Source organism: Rousettus aegyptiacus, unplaced genomic scaffold, assembly GCF_014176215.1.
Source record: "Rousettus aegyptiacus isolate mRouAeg1 unplaced genomic scaffold, mRouAeg1.p scaffold_m13_p_6, whole genome shotgun sequence".
In the NCBI taxonomy this organism is placed as follows: Eukaryota; Metazoa; Chordata; class Mammalia; order Chiroptera; family Pteropodidae; genus Rousettus; species Rousettus aegyptiacus.
The window spans coordinates 48,371,037-48,383,105 of NW_023416309.1; the positions used below are offsets into that span (position 1 = coordinate 48,371,037).

General features: G+C 47.5%; 1 protein-coding gene across 35 annotated transcripts in view; it reads left to right on the plus strand.

Annotated features, from left to right (window-relative positions):
- TCF7L2 (transcription factor 7 like 2) overlaps window positions 1–12,069 on the plus strand; it is a 187,437-nt gene that overhangs the window by 114,184 nt on the left and 61,184 nt on the right. For 14 of the 35 annotated variants that reach the window (XM_016146308.2, XM_016146304.2, XM_016146303.2 and 11 more), the window contains one exon: window positions 2,379–2,522. The exons of the other annotated variants lie outside the window; for them this stretch is intronic. In XM_016146308.2, the coding sequence (XP_016001794.2) occupies window positions 2,379–2,522 (144 nt within the window). The remainder of the gene's footprint in view (window positions 1–2,378; window positions 2,523–12,069) is intronic. 35 annotated transcript variants of the gene reach the window in all.

Below are 12,069 nucleotides of genomic sequence, written 5' to 3' on the forward strand. Positions count from 1 at the left end.
GAAAACTCAGCAGGGATCTACTTTTTAATCTTTAGGATCCACTGAAGAGTTTTGCACTTGTTAGGAGACACTGAACTGCAGTTGTTTCATGGTGCAAAATGACTTTGTATTTATACATACATTTGAATTTGTTTATAAGACATCTTATACCTCTCATATTTGAAGTGGCTTACAAAACTTCATATCATGCAAAAGAATTGGAAACAAATAACTAAAGAAATTAGAATAAAGACAAAAGCAGGGCAGGCCCATAAGATGCGTTGGGGATAAGGTGGATCTCACAAATGTCGAAATTGGCAGCTCCCGCAGGATTGGTGAAAGTGATGTGCGTTTTTGGCTTTGAGGTTCCCAGGCATGGAAGAGTATGTAGATCTGCAGAGGGTGTGTGTATCACATTCTCTCAGAAGCCACAAGCCCCTGTGGGAGCATAGGCCCTGTGGAGAGGTCATGAGAAGATGATAAAGATGAGGTAGCCTGTGGTAACCTTGGACACATTTCTTTTCCAAACTCCTCTGGGGCACTTGCTGTCCGGAACTTGCCCATTTTGCTCTAAGCATTGTATTAGAAAACAAAGCAGGAAGGCAAGGATTGAAACTCCTATATTGCTAGGTTCCTTCTGGGAACAATCGGAGGGTTAAACCTCGTAAACCATGTTACCTTTGATGGAAGGCAGTCAGGTGAGTCACCACTGTGACAAGGCGGAATAGGATTACTTCAGTGGTAAAGCTGGGCTAATCTTGCAAACGGACTAAAGCTCGCCTGGTGACTCACCGTCATGACGATGAGTGCCGCGGAGACCAGAGACCCCCGGGGTGGGCAGCCACAGCTTTCTCTGTGGTCTGGGTGGCTCTTACTTGGGGGACAGATTTTGGGGCTGCGGCATTGGTGGCTTTCAAAGTTCAGACACAGGGACTGCTGCCACTGGGAAAAGGTCCTGGAGCAGCACTAGTTTGTAGGGGACTGTGGTCCCTTTTCCTTTGGGGAGTCCACATGGCCTTTGGATGGTTTTAGTCCACCTGGACAGATCTCCCATGGGAGGACCAGGGAGTAGGACAACATGTCAATTTTTCTAAAACGTGGCTACTGTTTTATAGATTCGTCCATTCTCTCCATTGATGTTCTGTCTCCCAGCCTTCAGTACCCACTGTGCTCATCCTGCTATTTAGTGACTATCAGAACATAAGATGTTGGTTCTTGTGCTCAGTCTCACTTTCTTCATCCCGAATTCTGTTACTCAGGATTAAGAAGGGTGAGAAATTTGTTTAGAGGATTTTCCTTCATATGAAACTATTATAAACTAGAGCAGAAAAGGTCTGCATTCTTTACAATGGACATAGATATTTTTCTTCTTTACAGACAATTAGAATGATATTTCTTTGTTGTGAACTTGCTCTTCTCAGACCCCAGGTCACCCTTTACACCCCTCAATTTCCTACCCCATTTATAAAGCAGTAGCCAACATCTGGACAGGCAAACGAGTCTACGCAGTAGCATCGTGAGTTGACCAAGACCCGGTCCCTATCCCACCTCTGCCAATCACTAGCTGTGTGACCTTGGGCATGCCCCTTAACGTCTCTGAGCAGTTTCCTCCTCTGTGACATGAGCATGGCAGTACCTACCTCACAGGGTGGTTGTGAGGAGGAGCGGAAGAACACGCATGTACATCCCTATCTATAGCCGCACAGGGCGTGTGGGCGGTCAGTAAACTGAGGCAGCTCTCACGACAGGGCTCCAGCTGAGGGGAAGTTCAGGGCCGCACAGGCTCTTCGAGCGTTCGCGGTGTGTGCTGCCAGATCTTTCAGGAGGTCCGCAGTGGCACCGCAGTTGCTGCTCTCAAAAAGATTGCAGTCTGGCAGAGGGAAAAGTATAAAGACAGATCCCTAAACAGCTGTATGGGTGGAAAAATGTAGGGTAGAAATACCAGTACCATATGGTTTAAACTAATGGAGGATTCAGTAAGGTAAGTTGAGAGAGAGAGAGAGAGAGAGAGAGAGAGAGAGAGAGAGAGAGAGAGAGAGAGAGAATATGAATGAATGATTGAATGAATGAAAATGCTAGCTAGCTGGCTTACGGGAGGCCCAGAGGCAGGAATGGCCATGTCCGTCCAGAAGATGATGGGCAGAGGTGGGAATAGTGGGAACGGATATAACGGAAAGGCTGCATGGAAGAGTTTGCGTTTAAGATGTCGCTAGAGGGGCCCCGGCTGGATGGCAGGGGGGCGAGAGAGTTCTGGGTTCCTGTGGGGAGCATCGTAGCCCTCGCTTGGAGTTTGCAGGAGCGCGTGGGTCAGGGCAGAGTCCGGCTGGGGCCGCGAATGCCTTGGCGACTGCGTCCCGCTCCCTCCAGAGCCTCACTCTGTTCCCCTTTCTTCCTGGCAGCAGTATCCCCTCCCTTGCTGCACTCAGGGACATGACTGTCAGCACCTCTGCCCCCCCTCAGACTTCACTGTCAGCACTCAAGTCTTCAGGGACATGCAAAGGAGCCACTCCTTACAAAAGGTTGGGGAGCCCTGGTGTTTGGAGGTAGGTCTCGCAGCAAAATGACGGTATGAGATGAGCCAGCTCTGAAATGAAACCACCCGTCCAAAGTTTACCTCCAGCTAGGGCAGGGCCCATCCGCCATGGTCCCTGAGTCCCCGCCGGGTGCCCGTCGTATTGGGTGCCGCGATGTCTGGGTGAACTGACCACTGATAGGTTTATCATAGCCATAAAAATGCCAGTTTACAGGAAAGGGCGGAGGGTGGTGCTCCCGCGAACTCAGGGTGCCTGACTCCCTGTAAAGGCCAACAGTGCAGTGTTACGTGGAGCTTCCATGAGAAACAACACGTTTTCCCATTAAACTTGATCCCTAGGAAATCATTTTCTGGGAGTCTTTATAGCTCCCGCTAGAGGAGAAGTTATCACCTCAACTTCGCCTCTTGTTACTAGAGGTTTAGAACTTGCAGTTTTCCTTTAGAATTAAGGGTGCTGAGAAATGCTCGCTCCTCTGCGGTGACAGCTTCCTAAGGCCGCCGTGAAAGGTGTTTCTCACAGGTGTTGCTCTCCAAGGACAGGAAGCATTGTTAATTTCCTTTAAATAATTCAATATGTTGTCAATACTCCGTACTGCTCCATGCTTGGGAGTGACAGTTCTCTTCAAATTAGTCGTCCCAAAGGATAAAGGACATCTAGAACATGCTTTCATCTTCAGAAAAGCAAAAGTCAATGCAGATAAAAATTTTAAAGTAACTCTTTAGATTTAAACAGCAAATGATTTAGTACTAATGCTAGTTTTTTTTTAAAAGAAATGTGAATATTTAAGAGCCAATTAGTGAAGTCCTCTGTCTTTTAAAAACATGTATTGTATACGTGTGCTACATGTTTGAGTTACAAGGACAGAAGGCAGGCCTAGAATATAGTATACATGTGTTTTGCCTTGGGAGAGAGGAGAGGTGGACTAAATCATCTTTAAAAGCTTGCTTTAATTTAAGAAGTCGTACATAGTCCTTTAAGAGAACTGGAGGATAGATAGAGGAACATACAGAAGAAAATGGAAACACCCATGATCTTGTTACTCGTTCATAATCTCTGAATATTTAGGTACATTTCTTTCTCCCCATTCATGTATCTAAACTTTCAAAGAGCTTCACAAAATCGGAATTGTACACATTTTGTGTTTTCTTTTCACTTGACATAACACCAAGACTGATTTTGTACACTATCATGTGTCCTAGTTCTGGTTAGTAACTTCCTGGATTGGTGTCTTGTGGGAATCTTCCTGTCTAACCATCACCCTTTGGCCAGATGTGAATAAAACTGAGGATGTCTGTGGAGTCTTTTGGACCACCCCCTCCTCTGATGAATCCTGTGTCCTCGTTACCTAGATCCCTGTGTAGTGTGTAAAGCCTGTGTCCTTTAACTGCTCAGGGTCTGACAGATCAGGGGTTCCCCCTTCTGTGCAGCAGCCAGGACCCGATGGAAGCCTTTTTTCATCAGCCCTTCGCTGGTCCAGCTTTTAAGAAGTGTGGTGGTTCATTCTGACCATGGATGAGAAGGCCATACTGAACACAGGTGGTCCCGCACCAGGGCCTGGCAGATGATAACTCACTAATCTTCGGTCGGAGTTATGGAGCAGATAAAGGAGAACCAGGCACTCATTTTGAGTATGAGGAAAAATGAAACAGAAAGACTGGATTTTTGCCTTACGCCCCAATATCCACAGGCATGGATTAGTCCCCCGATCTGGTTTCCTAGCTTTGCCCTCAGGACACGGAAACTTCTGGAAAGTACCAGTATGCCCCACTTCCAGGACTGAGTCTACATCCCTGAACTGTGACTAGGCCCGGCACAGAAACACCACTCAGGGGCTCTGCGAACTTGGACAAGTTACCCAGCTGCTCTGTGCCTCAGTTTCCCCCTCAGCAAACGAGGCTCCCGCAGGGGCTCTTCTGAGCATCAAGTGAGGAAGCCTGTGAGGCGGGGCTTGGCCGGAGTTGCTGGTGTGCTTGGTCTGTCACACCAGCGGGATTCTTAGGGAGTTGTGCATAGGTCTTGTGTGCTTGTGATGGGCTGGCCACTGCTGGGCTAGCTCAGCTGTGTAGCAGGCTTTCTATACAGGCTTTCACAGAAATTAGCTGTGTATTATCGGTAGTCTTCAGGAACTGGGGTGGCGTGTGAAGTCCCTATCCATGTCCTGGTGTGCTACGGGCAGTTCTGGGTTGTGCAGTGGACACTGCATGCAATCGGAGTCAGAGCTGGGTTCGAGTCCAGCGTTCTCTGACTTCTGTCTGCAAGGTGCTTCACCCCTCTGGGACGCAGTCCCTGCGTAAAAAGAGGATGGCGGTGGAGTACCTGCCCAGCCTGCTTCACTGGGTACCTCTGAGGATCCAGGCACTTCTGTAAGTGATTTGCCTGTGTAACCCTTCACACCCTGAAAACCCTAAGAGGGAGGCGTAGTGGTTATTCTCGTTTTGCAAAGGGTCGCAGAGAGAAGGGGCGAAACTGTACAACGGCTGTTACTGAAAGACCCTGGCAACAGCCCCGGGCTGCGGCCTTGCTCGCCGACCGCATGCCACTCGCTACAGGGCGACCGTGTCGGGTTCCGTCCCACACCCAGCCTCAGCCTCCTCGGGAGCCGGGAGGAATCTTCTGATTCAGGACATCCAAAGTCCCGTTTTTGCTTTACAAGTATCACTTCTGGATTCGCTCCTACCCTGTCCGTATTTAACCTTCTCTCTCTTTCCTTGCAGTTCGGCTTCATTGTAAACCTTTAGTTCTCTCCTCGAGGGAATTAGGTTGGTCTGCCAGTTGAGTAAATATGATTAAGAAAGTCAATACCCACCTGGGCAGGCATGACTCACTTCTTTCTAGTTAGCTATTCCCGTACATTTTAAAGCTAGCCATACAGAGTCATTACATTGGGGCTATTAACCTGTTTAATAGTGACAATAATAGGGTGTGACCCATGGCATAAATGCATTCAGATAAGAAAGAAAGTGGTTTTTTTTTTTTCCTGTAATTGCTTAGTCAATACCGTTTTCATGGAAATGCTGGCAAACAATCTTTTAGAAAGATCTTTGTCCCAGTCTTTCCCTCCTTCCTTCCTTCAGAGCTTCTAGACTCTTTCTGATCAGTAGGGATTAGCAAGATGGCCTCCTGTGTCCCTTCCGATGTTTTGATTGACCTGTCTTTTTGCTACTGTCGAGCCTCTTTTTATTTCATCTTCAGGGTGTGTGTCAGTACATTATGGTTGATATTTGCTTATTAACCTCTCAACTCAAAAAGAAGACTTCTGCTAACTTTGCAGAGCCGGTCCCATAGACAGGGAGTTAACCATTTTGGTGAGAGGAAATGAAACTTTTCTTAGGTTTATTAGACCACATCCTATAAATCTGTGGCTTATTATATGTCTGATTTCTAAAAAAGCATGGCATCACGGCCGAAGTTTTATTTTTGCTCCTTAGTCATTGAAACAAATATAGATATTGCTTCATTTCCTTGGTACTCTTATTTTTCAATACGTGTTATGTGCGGAAAATCTGGATTTACACAACAAAGTGCATTAGAGGGGAAGTATTTGCTTTATAAATCCGCATTATAACCGTGGATTAGCAAGCATTCCGTTAAGCCGAAATGTTTAATTTGTCCTGTGTCCCCAGCGTTGTGTCAAGCTGCATCAGTCGTGCAGGGGACGCCGACACGATGGGGGGCCCACATCACGGTCACCGGGCACTGGGGATGTGACTGCGCCGAGGTGTTCCTGATTACAGAGAGAAGCCGGATGAGGAAACAGGAAGGCTAATTCTTCTTGATGGCAAAGTTCTTCTTTTGACATGTTTCCTTCCAGTGTTTGAAAAGGTATTTTCAGAGTCGTTGGTGGGCTTGCAGCACGTGCGCCGCGTTTTCTGTCGAGAGTGCATCTCTTGTCACGGAGACACTTTCCTACGGCTGCCACTCGGAAGACCCTTCGTAGAGGTTCACCGGTGGTTGCGCGTTCCAGGAGCGGGTTCCCCTCCGTGTGCTCAGTCATTGCTGCAGTGCAAACAGACTTGTTTCCGGAGTTTCACTGTGACAGTGCATCGCATCTCATGCAGGAACAGGGTGTGAGTTGAACACAACGAAGACAAAGCAGCTCCGGACATTCCGGAATGTCTTCACGACGGCTGTAACCCGCGGCTTAGCACATAAGCACGTGTAACCCCAGATCGTTCTGTGCATGCGGACCAGCAGATTCACCCCCCTCCTCAAATTTATTCTCAGGGTGGGATGTCAAGTGGGACCACCTCTCCTATTTTGTCATTTCTCCTTTGTCTCATTCCCTCTTTGCAAAGCTTGTGTGTTGAATTCTTCTGGTTAAAATCAGCCCCAGTTTCATTCTCTGCCTTTTAACCATATAAATGGACACCTCACTGATCAGCTTGGAATTTCTGACACCTCAGTGAAGTCACATTCCCAGTGCATCGTGAACATGACGTAGTCACCCCCAACTTTACCAGCGCCCCTGCATGACTGACAGATATTGGACATAATTCGCACAGTGCTCCCCACTGGGCAAGCGGGCCCAGAAGGGGAGGGTCCTTCTGAGCCCTGTGTCCCGTGGTGTTTGCCATTCCTGGGGCTGAACGCTGTCCACACTGTTCTTTTCACTTCTTACCGTCCCCTCCCAGCCTGCGAAGCTGGTGTAGGAAGTAGGAAACCCAGGTGGCCTGCGTGGAGGTCCGTCCTCCAGGGGGAGGTGGGGGTGGTTTCTCCCCCTGCTCCAGGCCTTGTGGGCACCTGACACCCCTTGGGACGCCACCGGCTGTGTCAGGGCTCTTATCTCTGTGACCACCTCCCTTGTCCCCATTCCTCGTGAGTCACTTGTTTTCTTTGCATCTCTGTGACAAAGGTTATTAATAGAGAAGACTTGGGCCTTTGAGGAGTGACTTGTCATCTGCACAGTTTATTGTTTTGGGTCCTCCCCTTTTGTCATTTTCCGAGGTGCCACATTAGTTTTTAATGACCTAAACTGTGCCAAGGGTGAGTTTAAATTAGCCTTAAGATTTTTTATTCCTTACTGGCCCCCAAGTCAAAATACTTCCTGAGTACTTGAAGAGGGAGCGGATGCTTTTCACGGACGGTTTGACACTCAGTGCGTCTGTCTCTCTTTGTTGCGATATCTTTGTTTCTCAGAGTACTTTTTTATCATCAGTGTCTTCTGTGTCAGTGAGGTCGATGTCTGGGATTTGGGAACGGAGGAACCATGTTTCAACCCCGACTCCAGAACTGAATTTACCTATTTTTATTAAGGACACTTATTGTCAGTTAAGCAAAGTGGAAGATCTTAATTTTAATCCTCCCTGATCAGGCCAGTCCTGCGCACCTCATTCAAAAAATATTCCTTCGCCAGCAGTTGCCATCGTAGCAAGAGATGACACCAGGAGCCACACCGTCTTTCTCCCTGATTCCATACCCTCCCAGCGTTTTCTCCACCATATCTCTGCAAGTCCATTTCAAACCTGTTTGTAAAGAAAAATTTTCTGTTTGGTTTAGGGAGCAACGTGGTAAAGGTGGCATTTCGTTCCTGGTGGGGCCGGGTTCAAGTTTGGGTCCCCTTTCCATGGGCTGCCCTCACCCAGTCAGGCGGTGGCTGGGCCTCCTCTGCTTGAGCCGAAAGTGAGGAAGGAGGTGGCCTCGGAGTTTTCCAGTCTCCCTTACAAACCTCGTAGGACACGTCTCCTGTACACACGGACGTCTCTGGGGCCATGCCACCCGAGGCATGCCCACAGGCAGAGTGCCCACCAAAGCAGTGCAGGAGAGAAACATTTTTTTTTTTTTCTCTGGGAAAGTCTAAATGAGAGAGGCCTGTTCTCAGAGTGAAAATGTCTGTTTTGGAAAAGTTAGTTCCTTCTGACAAGGGAGAGTGGGGACGAGGAAGGAACTAAAGACACCAGAGAAAGAAGAAGTTAGAACGGAGGGTGGCGGGAAGGAACTGGGGTGACCAGAGGGCACACAGCTGCCCCACTCGGTTCATTTCCCTACCTCCCTGGTCACTTGGTCTGCCAAGCCTCGCCCGAGTCTCTGGGCGGTGCCCCCCAGTCCCCCTTGTGCCCTGGCGGTGGCCTCTTGCTGCTTAGGAAAACAGAGCTGGCAGGAGATGGTGTTGGAGTGAATGTGAGCCGGTCGGGGTCGGGGGGATCACAGGAGCTCTCAACCACTGCGCGCTCAGCCTGGCTCCTGCCTGCTGGGTTTCGGGCAGGCCTGGTGGCTCGCCAGGGGCCAGTGTGACAGGGGAGAGGCCCATTTCCCCCCGAGAATGAGAAGCCCCTCCACCACAGAGACCAGGAATGTGTAGCCAACCACCGGAAGGAAATCCAGTTTGTTGGTTGTTCGCAGCTCTGTCTCTTAGACAAGTTTCTTTCCTCTTGCCACTTTTACAAGAACACGTGAAAAGGATGGGCGGAGGCGAGCGGGAGGAGAAGTTGGCTAATGGCGTCTTTTACTGGTTTCAGAAGTCCGCACAGTTCCCGCAGGGGGAGGCACTTGTGTGCCCCTTCCTCTGCGTCTGGTCCGGATGGCGGATGTAGGGGTGGGGTGGGTTCTCGGCTCTCATGTTTGCTCCTAAAGAAAATGGGACACTTGCTTTTCCTTGGCCCTATTCTGCCCGGAACAGCAAAATGTACTCAAATCAGGTTTTGGCAGGGGCGAGGTGGGGGTGGGGGTGGGTGGTTAGCTTTCCTCATGCTGTCTTGCTTGGTTGGATCACCTGCAACTGTCTTTTTCGGATTTATACTTACTACATACATTTCTGTATATTTTTTGGTTTGGATTTTTTTTGTTGGGTCTGAGAACCAGATTACTTTTGAGATGTGGGATTTTTTAAAAAAAATTATCTTTTAAAGTATGTCACCCAGAAGAACTGACTTTGTTGGTCTGCAGTTTTATTAATTTGAACGTCCATTTGTATTCCGTCGTTGCCGTGAGGATACAGAACAGCCCCATTACCTTATACACACCCTCACACTATCCCTTAGTTATGGGACGGGTGGATTTCATTGGTATCATTCCTGCTCTTTGAAAAGTAGTGTTGATTTGATTCATCTCTTTCATCCAGAGGCTCTTCGTCCGCACCTTCCTCGGCGAAGGAGGTGAAGCCGTAGTGCTGTGGTGTCGTCAGCTTGGTCCTTACTGAAAAATCTTGGCCGGATGTTCTGTATTTCGCACTGGCTGTTCTTGCTTACACACCCAGAATGCTTTGGGCCACTTTCTGGATTTAGGAGAATTCAAGCTTATTCTGACCATGGCCAAAGAAAAATATAATTGCAAAGGAAATACGTCATCGCTAACCCTGTAGGCTGCAGAGTGAAACAAAATGACTTCTGGAACATTCTGTTTTGAATGATCTATATTATTCTTTCCCAGATGTCAGGATGGATTGTCGAGGTTTGGGCGTCATGTGTAAAGTGAAGATGGTGTATGTTTTGCTGACCTAACGTGGTCCTCCCAGACCGTTCTCACTTGTCCCATCACTTAGGTGAAAACCAGGAATTGAGAGCTTCAAGGAGCTTCCACGATCGCGAGTGCAACCCTACCCAGACTTTGGAACACGCTGGGACGTGCCTAGGAAGGCCAGAGCTGCTAGCTCACCTGCTCTGGCTCAGAGCTCATGCTTTTTTTTAGAGAAAGTGAAATGCAGGGAAATCGTGTGGTGAAGATCTTGTGTGTGTGTGCTTGTCCTACTCTTGGAAAACGAAGAGCAGTGACCTTAAAGGTCCCCTAGCTCGGAGTGTCACACTTGACTGAACTGTAGATGATGCCTCTGCGGTGGATTTTGCCAGGGAAGGTAACAGGAGTCGCACACATGTAAATTCCTGTGTAATCTAACTCCTGTCTTTGTAATTACTTGGAGACGTGCCATTTCAGCCAGTGAGAAGCGGGAACAGTGACCCAGTACAGAAAGCAGTAACTGTAGGGGAGAAAAAAGGGAGGAAACTCACACCCAGGAACATCGTCGAGGCTCTCCTGGTTTGCTGACATCTAAAATCGCTTCAGAATCAGGACAAAGAATTATAACTGCCTTCTACAAAATGACCCAGCTTTTTCATCCGTACCCCGTCTCCTCGCCTCTGTCTTGCCAGGCCGAAGGAACCTCTGAGTGTGGCACAGCCAGAAAGCATCCAAGATAGAGCTGAGAGGAGTAAGTTTTGCTGATAAAGAATCTGCCATTGTCTGGCAACAGGTTTTTGTAGCAGAATGTCCTCCAGGTGGAAGCAGAATGGTTTTCATTTAAAATAATAATAATAATAATAATAATAATAATAATAATAATAATTATGTCCTAAACAAAGCAAAGCAAGCACAGGTACCTGCGCAAAACAAGGGGAACAGAACAGCTTAGAAACAAGTTGCTTTTCTGCATCCTGACTAAATTAATAGGGCACTTTAGAAAGCCAGGGCTGGCACTCTGTTCATAAGTGGACCAAGTGGAGTTGTGGGGCCCGGGCACCTGAGCTATCGGATGTGCCTCTGGAAGAGTCTGCAGAACCGTCAGCCCCCCTCCGGAAAGAAAGTGCCGGCCATTTGTCTCATAGACTTGGAAACGTGATCGCATTCTACAACTATCCACACAAGAAGTTTTTTTTTTTTCTTTTCTTTTCTTAACTTGGGTGACAGATTGCATGTGAGGGCACTAAAAGATGAAAGCACTAAATATTTGCTTTAGAAAAACAGTGAAAGATTCTCTCATTCTCCCAGCTGAAAGCTGATGGGCTTAGAAGTCCATTAACAAAAATGACCGTCTGCCGTTTAACTTACCGCCACCCTCTGGGCGTGATTAACAAGTGGGGTAGAAAGTGAAGGTTGGACAGGGGAGGATGGCACTGGATTCGGTTCAGTGTTGATCTCCTCCTGGGTGTTCAGTAGGAAGGCCTTCTCAGTCGGTTTCCTATTGATAAAAAAGGATGTATTTGTTATTCCCTCTTTCAGACTGAGTGATAGAAGTCAGTATTCTCGCAAGCCTCTTTGGCATGAGATAGATAACTTGCCTCAAGAGAAGAGATGTGTTTTTGGCACTCGGTTATAGTTATTGCATGTGGCCAAGGTTCTGTGAATTCAAACCCTGACTTTGTGACTGGCTTGTTGAGTGACCAGAAGCATGTCACTGAAACCCGTTGAGGCTTAAGTTTTTCCGTCTACAAACAGGTACGCTTTTGTACCTATCCTCCTTCATTTATTGGGCGATTTCAGTGATTTAATGTCTATGAGGCAGATGGTGTACGTGGAACCTGGTGAACATCTGTCAACATTAGTTCTTATTTATTAATTCGCAGTATTTTTAAATTCATCTCTTTGGTGTGGGAGGAAGGAGACATGAGCTCTGTCCGTGGAAGGGGCGTGGTTTCATATTAATACCACCCACCATTTATTAAAAATCTGTCAGGCATTGCGTTCAGTTTTTCATAAATATTCTTGTTTCACCCTTATAACTACTCCATGAGAAAAAACTAATATTTTTCTAATTTTGTATATAAATAAGCTAGTAGTCATGTTTATTGAGTGGTTACTATGGTTTTAGTGGTTTTCATATACTAACTTATTTAATCCTCCCTACAGG